The sequence below is a fragment of the Zootoca vivipara genome, chromosome 2, assembly GCF_965207765.1.
Source record: "Zootoca vivipara chromosome 2, rZooViv2.hap1.1, whole genome shotgun sequence".
Lineage (NCBI taxonomy): Eukaryota > Metazoa > Chordata > Lepidosauria > Squamata > Lacertidae > Zootoca > Zootoca vivipara.
The window spans coordinates 102,393,123-102,408,476 of NC_142584.1; the positions used below are offsets into that span (position 1 = coordinate 102,393,123).

General features: G+C 50.8%; 2 protein-coding genes across 3 annotated transcripts; both read left to right on the forward strand.

Annotated features, from left to right (window-relative positions):
* Window positions 1–3,779: 3,779 nt before the first annotated feature.
* Window positions 3,780–11,744, forward strand: WDR6 (WD repeat domain 6). Of its 2 annotated transcripts, XM_060271273.2 has the most exons (6): window positions 3,782–4,186; window positions 4,883–7,292; window positions 8,555–8,650; window positions 8,946–9,062; window positions 9,188–9,306; window positions 10,199–11,744. In XM_060271273.2, the coding sequence occupies exons 1-6, from the start codon at window positions 3,910–3,912 to the stop codon at window positions 10,684–10,686; spliced, it is 3,507 nt and encodes a 1,168-aa protein (XP_060127256.2). In that variant the 5' UTR covers window positions 3,782–3,909; the 3' UTR covers window positions 10,687–11,744. The 2 variants fall into 2 exon arrangements, with proteins under 2 accessions (XP_060127257.2, XP_060127256.2); XM_060271274.2 differs by lacking the exon at window positions 8,946–9,062 and having other exon boundaries at window positions 3,780–4,186.
* Window positions 11,741–15,011, forward strand: LOC118080870 (uncharacterized). The gene is made up of 3 exons (XM_035106830.3): window positions 11,741–13,124; window positions 13,958–14,066; window positions 14,524–15,011. The coding sequence occupies exons 1-3, from the start codon at window positions 12,861–12,863 to the stop codon at window positions 15,009–15,011; spliced, it is 861 nt and encodes a 286-aa protein (XP_034962721.3). The 5' UTR covers window positions 11,741–12,860.
* Window positions 15,012–15,354: the final 343 nt, after the last annotated feature.

A 15,354-nucleotide genomic window follows, 5' to 3' on the forward strand; every position in this document is an offset into this window, starting at 1 on the left:
TGTAGATTTTCTTTGCGCCTCCCATTCCTCATTGGGGTATGAAGTTACGCATTCCACAGATTACTATTCTCTACTCTTTAAGAACTGGGGTACCATCAAATTTTGTAGTGGGGCCCAAAGCAAGCCTCTGTTCATTAGTCTCTCGGTGCCTAGAATTTCCAGGGCTTGGTATTAAACTGCAAGCAATCCTCCCACCCCACTCATCTATTTATTTTCTGCTCTCTCTAACTGTGATTAAAATGATTTTTTTATAAGCATAAGAGATTTTTTTTACAAAAGTGGTGATGTTCTTGCCCATTTTCCTTTATATCCAGTGGTGTTGTTCCTAAAGCATTTAAATTACAAAAGTAAGATAAAGCCAGATGCAGCTTCTTCTGGGAGTTTACCTTAGTGAAGACCTCACTTGGAAAAACAATATAACTCAGGTGGTTAGGAAGGCTCAACAGAGACTCCATTTTCTCAGGGTCTTGCGAAAGACCAATGTTAAACAAAAATTGATGACCTCCTTTTACTGGTCCACAATATTGTATCACAGTGTGGTATGTTGGCTTGACAGCCACGGAAAGAAAGTCTTTACAGAAGGTGGTATACACACCACATTATATCATGGGCTGTCCCCTGAGCCCGCTACATGACATTGCAAGGGATCGTTGCCTTAGGAGAGCGAGAAAAATTCTCAGGGACGATTCCCACCCTGGCCTGCACTTCTTTAATCTTCTACCCTCAGGCAGGAGATATAGAAGTATAATCAGTCATACCAACAGGCTAAAAAGCAGTTTCTATCCATGGGCTGTTAGGCTGCTGAGCGGAAAATAATATAGTGCAACTGACTTTCGGGGTTGGTGTGTTGTGCGACAAGCACACAGAGTGCAATGAGATTGAGTGTTTGTGTGGGGGCGGGGGGGCTCAGTTAATTTCATTGTTCACAGGTTGTACATTGACAATAAAGGTTATTATTATTATTATTTTCTCATGAAGGATAAAAATCTCTTGTATGTCTCTTACACCATGATCCAGTTTTAGGAGCAAATGCTCCATTTGTAGACCTTGATTGTGAGCCATGTCCTAATGCTTCTAACACAAAGTTAAAGCAGGCTGTAAATAAAATAAAAAAAGCCTTTGATCATATTGCAAAATGACAGGTTGACAGTTTCTCATCCCTGGTCCCACTTTTATTAGCTCCATTCTGGTCACAATCTTGGTTATATTCTGCGAATGCATGTCTTGATATGAAAACTGCAAATTATGGGAAATGTTTTTATGGCTTTTTACACAGTCAACAGGGTCACCTGTTTGATAAGTAACGGCCAGATAAATCCTGTATTTAAATTATGCCAGTATCAGAAAGATACTGCCTCTGCACTATATCCAATGTGTGTTCCACCCAGAACAGGAGAGGAAAACACATACAGCTAAGAAAACTAAAAATCAACCCCATGTGTCCCTGGAAACTCCTTCAGTACAAACCGATCAGGGATTACTGGAAGCAACACCCACATGTGGAGGGAGTTAATGAACTCAAGGTGTTGGAGATGTGGCTGCAGTAGCAACCGCTTCATCACATGTGATGTGATGGCCCAGCAACAACCCTGCTGCACCTGGTTCCCAGATAGCCTAAGTTCCACTCAGAGGAAGACCCGTTGAAATGAATGGACCTAAATTGGTGTGTCAATTAATTTCAATGGTTCTACATTCTGAATGGGATGGGATGAGCTGTTCAACAGTGGAAGAGAATGTCTTGGAAGGTAACACTGCATCCAAGGCTAATTTCAGGAAGGCAGCAGCTTGTTCTGGATCTTTGGCAAGTTGTGGGTTTTGGGCAACCCTAACTGATGGGATTTTTTTTTAAAAAAAATTCATTTTCACTTTTATCATCATACACAAATCATAATAATTTTACAAATAGGATTCTCAGAATCCCCAAACTTCCCTCCACCCTTCCATGGTTTCCCCAGATATTCTTATCAAACTACATCGCATCATATTTTCTTAAATCTCAATTTTTATCATAATTCTCGCTTCATTGCAAGTGTTTTTAAAAACCTGCCAAGGTTTTCAATTGTTTACAGTGTTCTTTCAAGTAACATAAATCCCCCCCCAATCCCACCCCCCACTAACTGATGGGAAATTATCACTGTTAATGTCAGCTGGTAAACTTATTTTTATTTTAATTTTTTTCTTGTTGTTTTGGCACATACTGTATATGCGCATACCAGTACACTGTGTGTGTGTGTGTGTGTGTGTGTGTGTGTGTGTAAATACATACATATTATGTGTACTGTGTATAATAGCTATAAAGGTAATATACCTTTCTATTTACCTTTTACCTTATATAGCTATCTTTATTTAAAACAAAAAAATAAAAAAGTTCCTTCCAGTAGTAGCACATTAGAGACCAACTAAGTTTGTCATTGGTATGAGCTTTCGTGTGCATGCACACTTCTTCAGATACATGCACACGAAAGCTCATACCAATGACACTTAGTTGGTCTCTAAGGTGCTACTGGAAGGGACTTTTTTATTTTTTGTTTCGACTACGTCAAACCAACACGGCTACCTACCTGTAACTTTATCTATTTAGATAGAGCTGTGCCTTTAAGAAATTATCTTCCTGCCTTTGCCGGCCTTTAATTACCAATCAGTCTCGGCGGCCTGGGGAGAGAGCCACCGCTGGCCAATAGCATCCCTCCGTGTCTTGGGAGCTCGGAAGAAGCCTCCCAATTGGTTCACGGGGTCTGCGCTCGCGCGCGGGCGCGACAGAGAGAGAGAGAGAGAGAGAGAGAGAGAGGTAGGGCGACCCGATTTCTCGCGATATGGTGGTCCCTGCTTTGCTTTGCTTCTCGCGCGCGCGCCTTCCCTGCCTCTTTCCCAGGCTATGCATGAAGCTCTGGCTGCAGCGCCCCCGCTTCGCTAAGCAGTAGGCTGGAAGCAGCCCCGCTCATTCCGTGGCTTAAACCAGGACGGGGCCCGTCGGGGCGCCCAGGTGTTGCTGGGTCAAGACTCCCCCCCCCCATCCCTGACTTGAACCTCATGCAGCTGCCAACTATAGATATCCTCCCATGCCCACTTTGCCTCCTGCAAGCCCTAGTCTGGGGAAGCTTGTGCCATGATAAGTGTGTTGTCCTTTCCACTTCAGGCAGTAATGTGTCCCAACAAAGCCGCAGTTTCTCCAGCTTCAGCATCCCATTCGTTCTGCGCCTGCTGTTCCTCCACGGGGAGGGCGCTCTTTTATCCAGTCGTTCTCCCATTTATTTATATATTCAGTCAACGGCCCTCCCTGATTTTGTTTCCTATCTGCCAATATAAGAAGCTGACCAAACATTCGACGCACACAAAAATACTGTCGCGCAGCGGCATCCAGGGGCTTCTCAGAATGGGCAAGTACACGCTTGTTCAGACCACTCTTATTATCAAAAAGCCCCGCCGTTTACCAAGTGTTTAGGAGGTAAAATCATTTCATTCTCATAAGAACTGAGCAAAGTTAGCTTGTTCGCATTGTACAGATTGTGGTTAGAACCAACAAAGCATCTTACCTCCGAGGCTTTGGCGGGATTTGAACCGAGGCCTCTCTGGTCTAAACCGAGAATAAGCATTGCAATTGCTGTCCCTCCAGCAGGTGGCATCTCATTCCTGCATGCCAGGGGTGGGGACCTTTTTTTTTGTCAAGGGCAGCATTCCCTAAGGGGTAGTTGGGGGGGGCACATGCTGCTGGTGGTGGGTAGGATTGGAACAAAAAGTGGAGAATGCACTCCCTTGTCTCTCCCAGCTCCCTTCCTCCCTCCCTCTTGGCTACCCCTTTTCCTTCCATTTTTCCTTCCTTCCTATCTGCATGAAATTAGGCCAGGGAATGAGGTTTCCCACCCCATCCCTAGTGCTCAGTGATGTGGGTAAGTCCAACACAGTTAGACCATGCTGACTCTTATCTGGAGTAGCCCTACTGCAGCGCTAAACAATGTATACCTTCCAAGCCAAAAGGCAGTATACTTTTATATCCATCACCTCAAGCTATGGAATATCTGCAGCATTTATTACTGTCGTCACCTCCCCCTTCTTCCTCAGATGTCTTATGTAAGAGGAAGCGAATCAATAGGAGTCTTCACTTCCGATCCTTGTTCAGCAATGGAAACAGAACTGCTGCTGGCTCCTATCACAGCTCTGGAGATTGTGGATGATCACCTTGTTGCAGGTATGTGGTAGGCCAGAATATCCTGGGGCAATGGCAGCCCACGTAGTAACCTTCCCATGTTGCTGGAGTCCCAACTCCCAACAGCCACAGGGTGATCAGAGTCCTTTCCGGTGGGCAACAGGTAACATTATGTCAAGTGTGTCAGATACCAAGCCATGGCACTGAACACTTGGTGAAATGAAACATGATTATGGAGGGCTTGTTCTACCCAGCTGAATAGCCAAGCAAAGCAGGAATCACAGCAATATGGTGCATTATAGTGGGACAGGCAGGCACCAAGTCAGGGGAGGAGACCAGAGCTCCTGAAAGCTGGTTTCTTGGATTTCATACGTCCTGTTGCTGGGGAAATGATGCTCATAGAGATGATAGGAAGTGGGGGACCTATCAGAAGCCTGTTCCCATTTCAAGCAAGGCAAAAGTTGTGAGTAACATGATTCCACAGGGTCAGTTTGACAAGAGGCTGTGGGAAAGCTGCAGCAGAAGCAATACCACATTCGGCCTCAGTGTGTCTTTCATGTTGGGACCAGGCGCTGCTCAAGGTGTACCTGGGCTGGTATGGAGGTGGTGTGTGGATCGTATTTGTGAGGACGGATGCTGCTGGAAAGAGTATGCTATATATATATATATATATATATATATATATATATATATATATATATATATCAAAAAAGGTGATTCTAACCTCTTTTCCTCCAGGTGAAGGACCCTACATTGCCATCTACTCCCTGGAGCCTGATGCCAGCCAGTCAGCAAGATGCTATAAGAAGGTCCTTCGAAACCATAATGTCCATGGTATCAAGGAGCAGCAGGATGCGGCCCCAGGAGCAACCACCCTAGCTGTCTTTGGAGGCAAAGGCCTTGTCGTTTTACAGCTCAGCTTCCAGGGCGGCACGGCAAAACTAGCTGAACTCTTTCCTTTCCGCGAGCTGCACGACTGGATCTGGGACCTGCAGTGGTTGGAGGCACCTGGCTGTGTGGCTTTGGCCCTGGGCCACAACTCATTGGCACTGTACGACTGCGCTGGCCAGAGGACCCTTCGGGAAGTGCACTGCCAGGAGAAGTGCATCCTCTACTCAGCCCACCTGGTTGGGAGCAGCTGGGAGACGCTGGTGCTGGTGGCTGGCACAGTATTTAACCAGCTGGTGGTCTGGTGCGCAGCCGACCCAACGGACGACACAGGCAGAGTAAAGCCCCGCAGCAGGATCAACGGGCACAAGGGCGTCATCTTCAGCATCTGCTTCTCAGAGAGCAAAAGCATCTTGGCCTCGGCCTCAGATGACAGGAGCCTGCGGCTGTGGGGCGTCGGCGACCTCAGATCGCCCCCTGACCCTGTCCCATGCTTGCTGGTGTGCTACGGGCACCAGTCTCGGGTCTGGTCGGTGTGCTTGCTGAGCAGCTACATCCTCAGCATTGGAGAAGACGCCGCTTGCCTCGTGTGGAACTACCAGGGCGAGATCGTTCACCGTTTCAAAGGGCACAAGGGGCGTGGCCTCCGGGCAGTCGCTGCCCACGAGAGGCGGGGCTGGGTGTTCACAGGAGGGGCCGATTCTGGCATCAGGCAGTGGCTCCTTAAAGGGCAGAGCGACGGCGGGGACAGCCTTGTGCGGCTGGACTTCCCCTCACCTCGCAGAAAAGGGTCTCCCAGAGCGGTGAAGCTGGTGGATGTAAACCACCTCCTTGTGATGACAGATGCCGGGGCTGTCTACGCCTATGACTTGACCTCTAAAGCCTGGGCGTTGGTCCTCGAGGATGCTGCGTATCGGTCTTACAGCCTCCTGGAAGTCTCCGTGCTCATCAGCGGTGTCGTGGCGTGTGCCATGGGCAACCTGTTGGGACAGGTTAAAGTCTTCCCTCTCTGCAGCCCTGCAGAAAGCAAGGAGCTGAAGCTGTACGAGGGGAAAGTACACAGCCTGAGTTGGGCCTCCTACGCAGGGCAGGATCCCGGCACTTGCAGCCTCTTCGTTTCCGGAGCAGCCGGCTCCTTGCTGTGGCTGGAGGTCTCTCTTGGCCCACCCGAGGGAGTCGCTGTGGTGGTGAAGCGATGCTTCCGCCTGCCTCTCTGCAAGCAGCGATGGCACACATGCGCTGCCTTCATGCCCCGGGGAGAGCTGCTGCTCTGCGGCGACCGCAGGGGCTCCCTCATGCTGTTTAAGTGCGAGCCAGCTCAGGCCTTGAGCAGAGGAGCAGGAGTCGGCTCCTCGGACCCAGAGAGGGTCTCCGGTTTGCCCGGCCCGGCCTTGCCTCTCACAGGGGAAGAGCCGCTCGCCGAGGGCCCCGTCTCTCTGCTCTTCGGCCTGCACGGAAAGCTGGGCGTCACCTCCATCACCTGCCACCAGGACTTCATCTACAGCACCGGCCGGGACAGCTGCTACCGCCAGCTGCAGGTGCAAGGCCGCCAACTGCACGTGCTGAGGAAGCACAGGCCGTGCAAGGGCCTGGATTGGCTGGAGGAGCTGCACTTAGGCCCCGATGGGAGCGTGTGGGTGCTGGGCTTCCACGCTGACCGCTTTGTTCTCTGGAGCGCCAGCAGCAACGAGATGCTGCTGTCTGTCCCTTGCGGTGGCGGCCACCGCTCTTGGAGCTATGCCCACTGCCTCCAGGTGGGAACCTTTGCTTACATCAAATCCGGGGATGTGGTGGTGTACCAAAGTCAAGACGCGCACAGCAGGCAGCGCATCCTCAAGGAGTCCCTGCACGGGCGGGAGCTGACGTGCGTTTGCCACATCGGGGTTTTGCAGGCACCCGGGCAGGAGCCGGTGAGCACCCTTGCCACCGGCAGCGAGGACGGCACGGTCAATATTCTGACCTACAGGGCGCAGTCTCGTACGGTGACCCAGCTCACGGCTCTGGGCGACCACATCTCGAGCGTGAGAGCTCTGGCTGTGGCCAAGGACACTCAGCCCAAGGCAGGAAGTATTTCTGCCATCCTCTTCTCAGCTGGAGGACGGGCCCAGATTGAGTGTTACCGGATGCTGCTCAGCCCCAGCCATGGCTCTGGCGGCGGTGTGGTCCACCAGCTGGTCCACGTGGCTTCTCACCGCCTGGATGAGCAGTGGGACCACAGGAAGAACAGGCACAAGCTCGTCAAAATGGACCCGGAGACCAGGTAGCAGCCATGGCCTTTCCCAGGAGTTTGTATTCTTAGGCAGGGTCATGGGTTCTCAAAAAGCAGGCAACCTGCACTGGGGATGTTATTGATGCTCATATAGGGATTGTGAAATCTGCACCCTCTCTTGCTAACCCCTTTGCCAACAAACACCCCCCCCCCCTCACAAGCACACATACACACACAGGCTTTTCTTGTTGTCACACAAGTGGGCACAATATTCACATCCAGCCTGGAAGACTTGAGATAGGTAGATAGGCAGGCAGGCTAGGCTACACTAGACTACACTCAGTCAAGTATACCTGAAGGAGCATCTCTACCCCCATCTTTCTGCCCGGACACTGAGGTCCAGCGCCAAGGGCCTTCTGGCGGTTCCCTCGCTGTGAGAAGCAAAGCTACAGGGAACCAGGCAGAGGGCCTTCTCGGTAGTGGCACCCGCCCTGTGGAACGCCCTCCCACCAGAGGTCAGAGAGATAAACAACTACCTGACATTTAGAAAATATCTGAAGGCAGCCCTGTTTAGGGAAGTTTTAAATGTGTGATATTTTAATGTATTTTAATCTTTGTTGGAAGCCGCCCAGAGTGGCTGGGGAAACCCAGCCTGATGGGCGGGGTACAAATATTATTATTATTATTATTATTATTATTATTATTATTATTATTATTATTACACTAGACCCTACCCTATTCTTTTGGCTGCAATTTGTTTTAAACTTATTTTAACGTATTTTTAAATGGCTGTAACCCGCGCTGAGATCTTGTTTATTTTATTTTATTTATCAAATTGGTATACTGCCCTTCACCCACAGATCTCAGGGCAGCTCACAGTATTAAAAAGCACAAAATCCGATGATGACAGGCGGGTGAGAAATCAAATAAATAACCCAAAATACACAAATGGGTTCTAACAATATTGTAGCAGCAGGAGATTAAAAAACAAAACCAGCAGGATAAAACAATGTGAATAATAGCAGCAAAAAATAAAAAATAAAGGTCAGTTTGCTTGATTTTCCAGTCTCGGAATTTTCTCCTCCTCTTCCCTATTCTGCTGTGCTCATGCTTAAGAATACGTTAGTACAGAGAGAATAGGTAGGACTTTGGGCGCCGAGTTCATAGTAGGCAACACATGCCACTTTCCAGCTTGTGTGTGTGTGTGTGTGTGTGTGTGTGTGTGTGTGTGTGTGTGTGTGTGTAACTTTTTCACTGCTCTGGGTTTGGATAGTGAGTTCCAGAGAAGGTAACTGATAACTTCTGTGTTCCAGGTATATGTCTATTGAGGTCCTGGCTGGTGTGGAGTACCCAGAGCTTCCTGTTCCCTTGCTTTTCCTAGCTGCTGCTTGCAGTGATGGCTCTGTCCGGTAAGGAGGATGGTTGGGCTCTCCCTTTTAGGGGCCTGTTGGCTGGGGTGGGGGGTGGGCTTTTCCTGTCTGCCAGGCAAAAATCCAGAGATGGGAAGACGAGGGGCAGAATGGAATAAATGCTTCTCCCTACGTTTCCCAGAGCAGCACTTTTACCAAACTAGAGAAGGGAACATGAACAGGAAAAAAAAGCTGTAGTGCTTGGCAGCCGTACAAAGGATGTGGCCCTTTCCCCCGCTTTAAAGTCGGAGACTCTTTTCCTTGGACTGACTTCACTGCTCTCTTGTCTACATAGCCTCTTCCTGCTGCTTGAGCATGCCCAGAAGCTGCAGCTTGTGGCAGAATCCTTTCACCATCAGCACTGCGTCCTGAAGGTCCAGGCGTTTGCATGTAAAACAGCAGGTGGAGGAAGGTGAGAATGGAATGGCTACATCCACACACACACATTGTGCTTGAGATGCACCTCCCCTGAGTTTACTACTGCCGACCCACCAAGCCCTAGAAAGCTAATTTTACCCGTTCCTCTTTCTTTTATAGAAGGCACTGGTTGAGCAGCGCTGCCACCGACGGGAGCATTGCATTCTGGGATCTCACCCCTACCCTTAACCGTGCTGCAGAGGCCTTGAAGGTGGAAGGCACAGAAATGAAGCTTCTGGGTAGGTGGTTGTGTTGACTCGTGTTGGGCAGAAGATTCCTGCATTGCAGGGGGTAGGACTAAAGGACCCTTGTGGTCCCTTCCAACTTTGTATACTATGATTATATTTCTTATACCCAGCCCATGTGATTGGGTTGCCCCAGCCGCTAGGGAGATGCAGCTTCCAGCGAAAGAATGAATAATGCAAAAATAAACACAATTCAAATCTTGGAACCTTCCCAAACCAGGGCTGCCTTCAGATGTCTACAGAAATTTATATATTTGCTTAACTCTTTGACATCTGCCGGGAGAGCACTCCACTTTTCGCAAGGAGGGAACCTCCAGAAGGCCCTCAGTGCTGGACCTCAGCGTCTGGGCTGAAGGATGGGGGTGGAGACGCTCCTTCAGGTATACTGGGCTGAGGCCGTTTAGGGCTTCAATGGTCAGGACCAGCACTTTGAATTGTGCTCGGAAATGTGTACTGGAAGCCAATCTAGATCTTTTAGGACTGGTGTTATATGGTCCCAGCACCCGCATTCTGGATTAGTTGTCGTTTCCGGGTCACCTTCAAAGGTAACCCCATGTAGAGCGCATTGCAGTTATCCAAGCAGGAGATAACTAGAGCATGCAGGCAGATAGGGTTTCAGCCAGTGTACCAGATGGAGCAGCTAGACAGCCGCCCTGGACACAGAGTTGACCTGCGCCTCCATGGACAGCTGTGAGTCCAAAATGACCCCCAGGCTATTCACCTGGTCCTTCAGAGGCACAGTTACCCCATTCAGGACCAGGGAGTCCCCCGTACCGGCCCACCCTGTTTGTGATCCTCCTGGGTATACCTTCTTTTTCAAGTGTATATCACCCTTTGCGCTTCCTCCCAGCCTTGTACACTTCCTTTGCCTGTGTGTGTTTTCCAGGCCTGGGTACCCCAGTCCTGACCATCCAGGCTCACAGCTGTGGAGTGAACAGCCTCCACATCCAGCAAGCAGCCGGTGGGCATTTCCTGGTGGCCAGCGGCAGTGATGACGGTTCCATCTCTCTCAGTGCTGTTGAAGTGGATGCTGAAGTGGACGCCGACCAGGAAGCCATCGCTGGGACCGGCATCCGCCTTCTCAGAAACTCCTCGAGGCTCTGCGCCCATGCAGCTCATGTGACGGGGGTGAGGCTCCTGCAGCCAGACTTCCTCCTCTCTGTCTCGGTGGACCAGCGCCTGGCCCTCTGGCGCCTTCGCGAGGACAGCCTGTCTTTCGTCGGCAGCAAATTCTGCCACGTCGCCGACGCGGCTGGCCTGGAGTGTTGGGAGGCTGGGGCCCGTAACTGCCACAGCGTGATCTGCGGACAGGGGCTGGAAATCCTCCGCTGCAGCCTAGATGGGCCAGGTGCAGAAACAGAAAATGGTGTATGAAGGAACTGCGGAACCACCTCATTCTGCTGGGGTGGAGAGGAGCTTGAGCGACCCACCGGGGCAAAGAGGGCTGTCATGCGATAGCAGCAAGGACCGGAAGAAATACTTTGCCCCTCTCTTCAGGGAGAAACCGCTTCCTCCAGAACCATGCAGATACTGTCCCTGATATGATGTAGCTTGCTCGCTTTTCTTTGCCTTGTGGCTTGTGGGCAGTTATACCGGAGCTTAGCCAACCTATTTTGACAGAGGGCCTGTCATGAGAAATGCAGTAATAAATCTGCATCCGCTGGTTAAATGGCTTTAAATGCCTTTTCCTTGCAAATATATGCCGTGCTGTCAACTTTCCCCCCCTTTTTTTGCGGGAAATTCCCTTATTCAGTGCCCTTACTTTCATATCCAGGAGTTGACAGCACAATAGGATTTCCTTATCTTCAAATCCGGAGGTTGACGGCTAATGTATATGTCCTGGATTTCAGCCTCCTCTTCTGATTATCGCGGAGAAACGTAGGAAGCTACTTTATACCAGGATAGACTTCTTTGTCCAACTGCCCCAGGGTTTCTCCAGGGTCTCAGGCAAGTCTCTCCCCCCCCCCCCCACGCTGCCTATTTGATAATTTTAAGTGGCAATACCAGGGATTGAACCTCTGTGCAAATAACGTTTACTGCCTCTGAGATGTGATCCTACTCCTTAAGGAGACCTAATGCCATTTGCCTTCCAGCCTGCAGGATGGTCAGATGAATCCCATTCACATGGATTTGGGGAAAGAGCTGATCACCTGGTGCCCAGGGCCCACAGAACTTCAAGACCCGTCCTCTCATTGCCGTGGAGGGTTTCTTGTTGCACTGCCTACAGACTCAGAATTGCTACAAACTCACTGGAGTGTCAGGTGCTAATCAGATCAATGGGCAGCGACATTCCTGTGTGCATCTGCTGAATGACATCCATTTAGACTGTAGCAATGATAGAAGAGGGTCGCCGGGGAGTGAGGATGTTCACAGAATATCTACCCAGGTGGGAGATAATGGTGTGTTTTTAAAAAATAAATAGAGTTGTATACAGTACTGCTCTTGGTGGTATGTTTAGCCTGGAGGAGAGAATGTTAAGGGGTATGCCATGTTCAAATACATCAAAGGATGTCATATAGAGGAGGGGGAAAGGTTGTTTTCTGCTGCTCCAGAAAAATGGACACAGAGCAATGGATTCAAACTACAAGAAAGAAGATTCCACCTAAACATTAGGAAGAACTTCCTGACAGCAAGACGGCAGTGGAATTTGCTACCAAGGAGTGTGGTGGAGTCTCCTTCTTTGGAGGTCTTTAAGCAGAGGCTTGACAGGCATATGTCAAGAATGATTTGATGGTGTTTCCTGATGGGTTGGACTGGATGGCCCTTGTGGTCTCTTCCAACTCTATGATTCTATGGTTCACAGCATAAAAACGCAAGATAAAAACACAACACACATGGAGTAGAACTGGGATGGCAAGTTCAATCACATGATCCGTTTGGTGCAGGAATTGGGATGGAATGGGAATATCCTGGAGGTACAGACTTGCAGGGAAATGGTTAGCTTTCGGTCTGCCCTCCCATTACAATAGGAAATGCTCTTGAGTTTTCTCTACCCCCCCCCCCAAACACGATTTCTATTTCCACCAATCAAGACTCCTCTTCCGAGTCAGGACTTTTCACTTTTCGGCTGCTGCAGCTTGTGGCACCTGTTCAGGGGGATTTGCTCAGTTGCGCAGAGTATGCTGCTCCTGTCCTGCACTCAATAATTCAGCGGTTGAGCCCTGGAGTGGCTGGGGTTACCGGCCCCCCAGCAGCGCCATGCATATTTCATGGTCCAGATTTCAGCAACGGGGAGGTCACAACAAGGCCCCTTTGTGTGCAAGGTTCAGCACGTGGGCGCTGCTGTCACGCACTGCCGATTCCCAATGGCCTCCCATCTATTTGGCTCCTGGATGAACCACTAAGCTTACTGCAAAGCAGGGCGATGCCGCCCCAAGCTGCACCGATCGTAGGATGCATCCAGTGGTGTAGGTACCAGAAGGACGCCGAGTAGCAAGCTCTCCACGCCGTTCCAGACCTCTGCAGGCGCTGTGTTGAGCACCTTGCTTCCAAGCACCTTGACATTGCCATCGACAAACCTGGGATGCTACAGTTCGGCCCACTCAAACATGCCGTTCCAGCCACACTTTGTCTCCAAAGCCAGGCAGAGGGGGGCTGGCTCAGAGCAGCCACAGCAGATGGCACCCCTGGAAGCAACAGGCCTGTTCCCTTCGGTGGCTCAGCGAGGTTCAGCCCTGCCCACAGCGAGTGTCACCACCCACCACGGCTGCGCCATGAGGATGAGTGTGACCCCCGGCTTCAGACGGTGCCAGGGCCATGCAAGGACCAGAGAAGACCCTGCCAGAGGGAAGTGCACAGGCTGGCTGGAGAAGGTAGGGAAAGCCCTGTTGGTGGGGCAGGGTGGAGATATTGGTGCATTGCCAGGGATAGATATATATGTAACTCTGCAGCAGGGGTGGGGTATTAAACTCAGGTCAGAATTCAGGATGGCACTGATGCAGAGGACCAGCATCCATGAATATTCCTGCCTTCACAGCACAGCTGTGTTTGCTGGTTCGTGCTTTGAAATTCACATGCCTGGTACAGAGCCTGTGCTGGAGAAAGAAGCTGCCTGGTGGCGCTTCCGCATCCCTCCATGCTGGTTCACTGGTTTCAGGGCAGAGGAAAAGACCGGCCATCGACAAGGCTGAACAAGGGGTATGTTAGCTGAGGCTGAGATGTCCTTGCAGGGCCGTATGAGATGCTCCAGCTTTACTGAAGTCCCATTGCAGAGTTGCTGGAATAGACAGAATGATCAGGATTATGTATTATTCCTCCCTGCAGCAGGGCGATTGCCTGCTTTCTGCTCGTGGTGTACTCCTAAGACCTCTTGACCAGCAGTACAAACTCCACTGCTGTACATCAAAACAGAGAGAGTTTGAGGTCCACCTAGTCCTGTTTACACCTGCCCAAGACTCACAATAGCTGCATACTGGGACTGAAACTGAATAGTATGTGCAGATAGAAAAATTCCTTCAGTAGCACCTTAAAGACCAACTAAGTTTTTATTTTGGTATGAGCTTTCGTGTGCATGCAAACTTCTTCAGATACCAAGTATGTGCAGATGTTAGACCCCAAGAGTCACAACCCGTCTCTCACAGATTGCTGTTTGCTTTATTGAGCTACAAAACTTAACCTCCTATATCTTTTTCTCCTCCACGTCCAGGTAGGAGCTGCAAACAAGCACCAGAATAAAACTGCTCCCAAGACTCCCTTAACCCCACGGCAAAACAGGATGGCTCTTCCCCAGATTTCCAAAGGAGGCAAGGTCTTTGGTGAGGCTCTGGTGTCTGACACTGCCCCACCTGCCACTGGCAGGATAGCAGAGCCTGGTGCTGGGCTAATGCTCTCTTGCCGGTAATTGGAAGGAGGCTGGGCTGCTGTGGGGGGAAAGCAGCAGGTTCTAGGGCTGCTTAACGTTGGGGCTTCCATTGAATCCCTGGCCTCTGTGGAGGGCACAGAGATCATATGCAGGGGCAAAGGGCTTTCTTTGCGGGGAATGGAGGTAGCAGGGAGCACCTGTGTTCCTCAAGAGGAAGGGGGTGCAGGCTGGTGCTGACATTCCCCAGGGAGTCAACCGGGGGGTCTTGTATCAACCAGATCCTTTCCCCCATTGCCCTGCCTCGGGGATTCCCTGTGTGCCCAGCCCAGTGCCACACTTGAGCCCAGTGCTTGAGTCTCCTGTCTCGTGCCTCACTAACGCTTGCTCTGCTCCCATTTTTCTTGCCTCAGAGAAACCAGGCCAGAAGCTGCCATGCCTCCCTGCCTGCTTCCCCCATGCCAAAGCAGCCCCTTTGGGCACTCCTGACATGGCGCCCTGGACTGGGCCCTCTCAGTCCGAGACTTCCTTCCATGCCCTTTTCAAGCCTGTCGTGTCCTTCTTGCACAGTGTCCCTTTCTCAGCAGCAGGAACACCCAGCTCCTGCAGCTTCTTCCAAGACCATCTCGGAGAGAAGGTGCCGGCTGCCGAAGGGGAGCAACGGCAGAGGACCCTGCTGCTCCAAGGCAAGGCGAAGCAGAAGGCCCGGAGCAGAGGCTCACCCAGGCACTTCCGGAGCAAGTGGCAGGGGGTGAAGCTGCCGCCCGTGCCCAGCATCACCAACCTCAGCTTCAGCCGCAATTTCACCTTCTCCTTCTTTGAGTTGCCTCCGCATCAGGGCCCCCAGTACTGGGTGCAGCGCCAGCAGCTCATCCGCCTCCTGATGAAGCAGCTGCAGTAGCAAGCCCCGGCCTACCTCTGCAGCGCTGGGTGTGAAACAAGAGGGACGGCAACCAGGCGCAGTGGGTGGAATTGGCAACTTGCACCACCTCTCACGGGAAGATAGGCTAAATTCAGCGTCAAGCCTTTGAGAAAGAGTCCTCTTGGTGATAGACATAAGATACACACAGCCCCCATTCAATCAGTTTGCCTCTCTGCTCCACAGTTAAGCTGCTGAGAGGAGGCGCTGGACAGTTTGTCAACACTGGCAACATCTGAGTCCTCTTTCCCTCCCTTATCCTTGTCCTAAGCAGCAAGCTGATGCTGCAGACACGAGCCTCTGCCCAGCCTGCTATGCACAGAGC